Source organism: Cydia splendana, chromosome Z (assembly GCF_910591565.1).
Source record: "Cydia splendana chromosome Z, ilCydSple1.2, whole genome shotgun sequence".
NCBI lineage: Eukaryota > Metazoa > Arthropoda > Insecta > Lepidoptera > Tortricidae > Cydia > Cydia splendana.
The window spans coordinates 8,867,747-8,874,793 of record NC_085987.1 but is presented as its reverse complement, the minus strand read 5'-3'; the positions used below and the strand labels follow the sequence as shown (position 1 = coordinate 8,874,793).

At 38.1% G+C, this 7,047-nt stretch overlaps 2 protein-coding genes across 2 annotated transcripts; one reads left to right on the top strand and one right to left on the bottom strand.

Annotated features, from left to right (window-relative positions):
• Positions 1-222: 222 nt before the first annotated feature.
• On the bottom strand, positions 223-866 carry LOC134804963 (nucleoside diphosphate kinase). The gene has a single exon (XM_063778256.1). The coding sequence runs from the start codon at positions 841-843 to the stop codon at positions 334-336; it is 510 nt and encodes a 169-aa protein (XP_063634326.1). The 5' UTR covers positions 844-866; the 3' UTR covers positions 223-333.
• A 3,548-nt stretch (positions 867-4,414) lies between these two features.
• On the top strand, positions 4,415-6,278 carry LOC134804218 (uncharacterized). Its single transcript, XM_063777184.1, has 4 exons — positions 4,415-4,565; positions 4,731-4,872; positions 5,108-5,787; positions 6,026-6,278. Exons 1-4 carry the CDS (start codon positions 4,479-4,481, stop codon positions 6,263-6,265), a joined length of 1,149 nt encoding a protein of 382 aa, XP_063633254.1. The 5' UTR covers positions 4,415-4,478; the 3' UTR covers positions 6,266-6,278.
• Positions 6,279-7,047: the final 769 nt, after the last annotated feature.

The window sequence follows — 7,047 nt, the reverse complement described above, 5'->3', positions numbered from 1 at the left end:
ATAGATTGTATGGGTTAAGGCAGGAGATAACACCACAGATCAAAGCAAGTTATAAATTCTGTGACGACCATCGACCATTATTATTTTAACAGTTACCTATATACTTACTTTACTCTTTGTAGTATACTATGTGACTATACTTACCATATGCTTGGTTATATCGACCATGAGGGTCAAAAGTTTGAAAGGATGTATAGGAAACAAATAATTAAAAAATATATATATCATTAAGTGAGTTTATTTGTAAATTAATGCATATCTTAAAAACCACTTAACCTCAACACCATGGAATTTTAGGTTAGCGATTGGAATATTAAACTTACGAATTATAGTTTATTCGTAAACCCATTTCTCTGCAGCTGGGGTCCATCCGACGATTTCTTTTTCGGAAAACCAGAGGGCAATTTCTTTCTTAGCAGATTCAACACTGTCGGAGCCGTGGATGATGTTACGTCCAACTTCGATGCAGAGATCGCCACGAATCGTGCCGGGTAGAGAATCGGCTGGGTTAGTAGCGCCGAGCATTTGACGGCCAGTTTTCACAGCATTTAGACCTTCCCAAACCATGGGTACAACTGGGCCTGAGCTCATGTATTTCACTAGTCCGGGGAAGAAAGGCCGGGACGCCAAGTCGCTGTAGTGCTTCTGGAGTAGTTCTTCGGACGGCCACATGAATTTGAGACCCACCAACTTGAAGCCTTTTTTCTCAAAGCGCTCAATAATGGTGCCGACGATTCCACGTTGAACGCCATCAGGCTTGATCATGAGGAAAGTTCTTTCACGTGGTTCCGCCATTATGAAGTCGGCTATCGTCGAGAACGCGAACAGCAAAGTGGCGATCATACGAAAAAGGAAAGAGGAAGTTTCGTTGAACGTGTCGTCACGCTGCGTAATCAAAATGTTGCTACAGTGTATACTACATTTACCCCTTTGCAAAGTGCTGCCATCTATATGGCGTCCCAGGCTTAGGGCTTGCAATAGGGGATATTACTGCAATGTTCTGCCGCCAGAGTGCAGCACTACCGACTCAGTAAATTCATAGACTAACTTATACCATGAATCTAGTATTAAACTGGATTGGGCATGAGTGGTGGGGATAACTGACAGAACGGGATAGTCTTACGTATCTTTCAGTAGGAGTAGCAGAGAAAGCGCTATTATTGTTTGTCCTTATCATAGTCTCACATATTTTTTGTTTCCCACCATTTTTTTAGTATGGATAATTGTGGGCAACAAATAAATTCGACCAATCACAGTGTCGCATTTGCGTATGTTATTTTCCCTCACGGAGGCACGCGTATACCACTTCTATACGATCCTACCATCTATGACTTATACATACTGTGCCTTAAACTGTTTTTTGACATGTTTTCAATATACAATAAAATATGACATTGATCACATTGATGCATCAAGGCGGTTTGTTAACAAGGGCCTATCGGTAAACGCGAAAATCTAAATTTAGTTATCTGCCTCTTTATCGCTCGAATATGCAAGAACGATAGAGAGATTAGATACCGAAATTTCTTGTTTCGCGGTAGGCCATGTGATTGACGTGACGTGTACACAGCTACGCAGAGCTTTTCCTAATATTCCCTATTGTGGCTTTCCATCACAGAAAGGTAAGGATCCTTATGCTGACGAAGAATAAGGACCCTTCTCTATGGAAAGTCACAATTAAAACAGTTTAACCGAACCTGGGGTGCGGGGTGCGTATAGTTGACATTTTTTAAGCTGACCGTTTAGAACTATTAGCTCTCATAGTCCTAAACAGTCAGCTTAAAAAATTTCAACTATAAGTCAATATCGAGCTAACAGGAGGTTTTATCGCTGGCTTTCTAATTTCTATAGCCCTAGCCAAGCCGAAAAGACTTCAGGAATAAACTCAACTATAGTCCGACAAGAAATTGTAGAAAATTATTGAGGGCGCTACCTTCGAGCAACACGGAAGGAGGCGGCATTCGCACTATTTCCCCTCTGCCTAGGTACAAGATCAACTGATCTAGCGCGGGTAATAAAACTAGTTGCGCTCGGATTTTTCACTAGACCGAGTCCAGACGCGCGCGTAACACAGCAGCAGAAAAAATGCCTAATTGCTCGGTTTTTTGTCGTAAAAAGAGGTCGGAGACATCACATTTACAAAAAGAAGGTGTTACATTTCACATGTAATATTTTTTTACATATCATACGTTTAATTACATTTAAACACAATTATTATATTTTAGTCTCATGTAATTGTTGGATTTATCGATTTTGCTCGCTCAGTACAAATTGCGGATCGGTCGAGCGACAAATCCGACTTCTCATCTGTCAGAATACAATAAAATAATAAAATACTTCGACAAAAATGTGTTAGGCCAAGCGGGCACCACGACTTTTTGTCGCGCGATAATTTAGTCGCAGAAATGTAACGTATGTGTTTATATGGCAGTGCGCGCATATGCGACAAAAAAATCGCAGCGATTTTAAAATTGTGATTTGTCACATTTTTCCGTGACTGCTCGCGACGCGATTGTCGCAAAGTGAATTGCAGCATACGGAGTTGTATAGCCCCGCGCGCACTGCGATAATAAAATCGGCATTTCGCTCTTCAAGCGTCAACATATCGGAACCTGCTTCTCCAATGGAGTTACAAGATGAGACGCTAGATGTTGACCGTTTAATTATAGAAATAGAAGGAGATCACCTTTGTGGTATAAATACTCAAAGTTATACAGCGATTGCATATTGTTTCACGACAAGCGACTGGTACGAAATCCATGTCGAGAATGAACTAGGGCTTCCAAATACCGGACTTCTTTCAATACCGGTATTAATACCGAAACTGACTTCATCAATACCGGGATCCCGGTATTGACTATGAATCGCTTAAAATCTTTGAGTTTTATTAAAAAAAAGGCTCACTGTAACACCAGATATGTATGTCTTTAGCTTAGGATATTAAACAATAATCACCGTCTGCAATAATAGGGAATATTACGCATAACTCTGCATAGAGGGCGTCACTAACTCAATCACATGGCATACCGTGAAACACTACTATCGAAAGTTCCGTTTCTACCTCTCTATCACTCTTGCTTATTCGATCGATAGAGAAACAGATAACGAAATTACGATTTTCGCGTTTCGCGGTAAGCCACCTGTAAACAAACCGCCTTGATGCATGAATGTCATAGTAAAACTTGTCAAAAGGAAGGCGTAGTATGTATAAGTTACTCTATGGTTTACTAAACAAATTAGTGCTGCACTCTGGCGGTAGATTTCACCCTCCAGGTTGGCAATAATTTTATCCGCCTTGTTAACTTCACCACTGTTACCAGTCACATTTTTAGTTCAACCTTATTAGGTTGGCTGGTTTATTAACCAGCCAACTATATTCAAATTTGCCACTAAAAATTCGTTTGCCATACTACAATTCCTTGCTCATTAGTTTCCAATCTTAGATATAATTTTAAGAACTAACTATATTAATATCATATCCTGAACATCAGAATTCATTACCAAATATTTATCTATGCATATGCACCGACCTTGATCCAATTGAATGATCTTGTTTCATTAAATGGGCAAATAATATTCTTGATACAGCCGAAGTTACTCATTTTGATGGATTATAAACGGTATAATCGGCATATTTTCCTTGTTTTTGAAAATACCGGAATCCCGGTATTGCTTTAAAAAATACCGGTATTGAAAAATGCGTTTTCACACACGGGATCCCGGTATTTCGGGATCCCGGGATCCCGGTATTGGAAGCCCTAGAATGAACAAATCGTCGACTTTTTCATCGCAGTGCGCGCAGTGAATTTTCTGCGATATATTACAGCGCGATTCTAAAATCGTGTCGCAAAAATTAAAATCGTGGTGCGCGCTTGGCCTTAGTGTGCGTGTTGTGACACTTGTGATTCGTCCGTACACAAAAAGAGATCGAGGTTTGCAAGATTTGTCTTTGACGTGTGACATTTTCTATGTATTTGTGTCGTCATTACAGATTGGATTTTGTATGTAAGTGTGTGAGAAGTGCGACTGTGTGCACCCTTCCCGCCGCAAAAAATGGCAGAAAGATTTGTACGGTAAGATATCGCTTGGGCCCCTCCCTTCCGATGTGTCGGAAGCCGGTGTTGCTCGAAGGGTGCCACTTCCGACGTAGCTCACATTTTTTGACGTAAAAATGGAAGTTTTTTTAGTCGTTATATAATTTCTACTATTTTATGTCGCACTATAAACTGGATCCAGCCCCTGTCGGATCAAAGAGATTGCATTGGGGAACTAGGGTACATGTGTCGATGATATCGCTAAATATTATAATGTTGTTAGTTGTTAAACTCGTTAAGTCTGTCTGTCCTGATAACTTATCTTAACTTAGCAGTCAAGGCAACGAACAAATCGAACAATCATTGTTATTTTTTGTGACTAATCATAAAATTCTTCACAGACAATTGATTTCAATTACTGAGCAGTCATTCGTGTAATGAAATATGAATAATAAATTGCCATTTTCTGTGCAGATTGCAACCAGCATTATACTCAATATGAATTACAAATTGATTTTTATATTATATTGCGTAAGTTTTGTTAACATAGTGTTCCCACTGTGAAACCGATAATTCACATGTAAACGTTTCTTATTCAGAAGTGTTAACTAACACGCACACTAATTATAGTCTAATACTCTAATATAAATACTAGGTGTACAAGTAAAATGTTTTCGGTTGCATTTTTATTTTTAGGTTTATTTGTCAGCAGCTAAGCCGACCAAACATTTCCTACATGAGGATATAGAGCAGGCAAAGGATATAGCGTCAATGCTTTTATCAAACCACTTTGTACTGAAAGAATCCGACTTGCCTGAAACAGCTGTGGTCGCTCAAGGTAACTATAATAAAATGTAATAAAGTTCTTTGGAAGCGTGATAAATTTACCAAATGGTAAGTATGTACTATATACTTAGTCTTTTTTTGCAAAGTGTATTAGTATATAGTATATATAATAATACGTATTGTATTACATAGGGTATTTGTCAATCATTGTAGGTCACTTTTTTATCAATAATTATTTGTACACCCACTTATGAATATATTATAGTTAACTGTAATGGACTTTTTAGGTTCCAATGATGATACCACAATGTTGATTTCAAAATTAACTGATACAGATTTAATTTCATTGCTTCAAAAAACACAAAAGCAAGACAGTTTTGATGGGACAGATATCAAAACCATTGGGAAAAATAATAAGGGAAAAAAACGAAATATTAGAAAAGAAACTTTTCTACATGTTCCTTACCAAGGCACCGATCGTGGATCAGCTTTCTTTAGAATAGATAATAAGGAAGTCGAACCTTACAACGTTAAAGTTGGCGCTGACCCAAATTACCTGGCGCATCAGAAAATCCAAAATTTGTTGCATATTGGTCCTGTACCAAATATCGTTGACTTTAGTAGGGAGGAAACTGAAGAAAAAAACAAAGAACTCTTGTTTGATATATTAACAGCACAATTAAAAAAGTTATGCTGTAAGTCTAGTAAAAGTAAAAAAACAAAAGAGAGAAATGTAAAATTACCATCATATGAGCCTTTATTAAATATCTCTAATTCACATAACAACAATCAGTCAACAAACCCATTGCAGTATGAACAAATGTTCCTCATTATCAACGATGAAATTCCAAATGATCAAGGCTCAGATATTATATATGTAGACCCTGACAGTCTTAGTGAAAACAGTAGTGTTGTTTTACTAGGACCTATTACAACGCCACTAAACGATCCTCAACTTAATATTGTGGTAAGAAAAAAAAACGATTCATTAAAAGCTATTGTACTTTGTATGTTGTTTGTGTACCTGCAATAATATGTTACTCTTCAAAGGCCGTAAAAATATGTGACACGCACTTATGGCTCTACAAATAAGATCGTGTCAGATATTTTTGCGGCATTCGTTGTGTAACATATTATTACAGGTGACTGTATTTATCTATGGAGTCATCAGGATAGGTACCTAAATATAATTATTATGTTTTTAGATGAACCGCATTACAACGGAATTGTCAAAACCAGAATATATTCCACTTATGCAAGATCTTTCAGAGGGTACTGTTAACAAAGATAACACTCGTTTGATCAAGAGTTTGATCAGTGGATCAAATACTCGAAGATATATCAAACCTCACAGGTGTAATCAACGATATCCACTTAGCCAAGGTCCAAAGTGGCTGGTTTGTACAGGATATTTGAATTTAAACACCCCGAGTTTATATGATTAAATGGTGAAAGATGTGTAGTTTGCTTTATTCTATAAGCCGTATGAGTACCTACATGCTATCATTAAATACAACATAACATTCTATTGCATATTATTATTAACTACTGTCACCTAATTAAAAATAATGAAAATTATTTGCGATAAGATAGGTAGTCGAGAATAATAGTTTGTTATTGTCGTTTTATGACAAACAGACTCAGTCAATTATGGAACTAACTCACCAGGAACTGAATTGCAGGGTAAAGGCCCCAGTACACAGTGGTGAAGGATGGGCCATGCTACGCCCTGGCCATTGTGTACAGGGGGCTATGGTATGCAATGGCGGACGACTGGCCGTCATTTGTCAGCCGTGGTGGGCAATCGGGGACTTGTCGGTTTTTTTGGCACACTTCAAAGGAATCGTGGCGTACCGTGGCCCGTGGTGTTCACACAGTCGCCATTGTTTGTTTAATTTCTTGAATTTTTGACCGCTTGATTAAATGTTGATAGCCCAAAATGTCATTATCGTGGAGCAATGAAGAGACTTTTCAGTTTATAGATCAATCAGAGCCTGAATTTTTTTTTGATGCACCATTGTGTGAACATCTACGCATTGCAAAGCATGGCTTGGCATGGCCCATCCTTGACCACTGTGTACTGGAGCCTTAAGATCAAATAGACCTTCTCGGACTAATAATATCTTAGAACTCCCTATGTCACCATAAAATTCGTAACGCACCTAATCGAATGCCTAAAAGTATCACCTTGCTGGTTCACAAGAGATTTAAACAACAAACTGGTAAT

Coding starts and splice junctions, on each gene's coding strand:
- LOC134804218 (XM_063777184.1), top strand. CDS start 4,479: ATGAATAATAAATTGCCATTTTCTGTGCAGATTGCAACCAGCATTATA. Junction 4,566..4,730: donor TGATTTTTATATTATATTGC/GTAAGTTTTGTT, acceptor TTTTATTTTTAG/GTTTATTTGTCAGCAGCTAA. Junction 4,873..5,107: donor AACAGCTGTGGTCGCTCAAG/GTAACTATAATA, acceptor TGGACTTTTTAG/GTTCCAATGATGATACCACA.
- LOC134804963 (XM_063778256.1), bottom strand. CDS start 843: ATGATCGCCACTTTGCTGTTCGCGTTCTCGACGATAGCCGACTTCATA.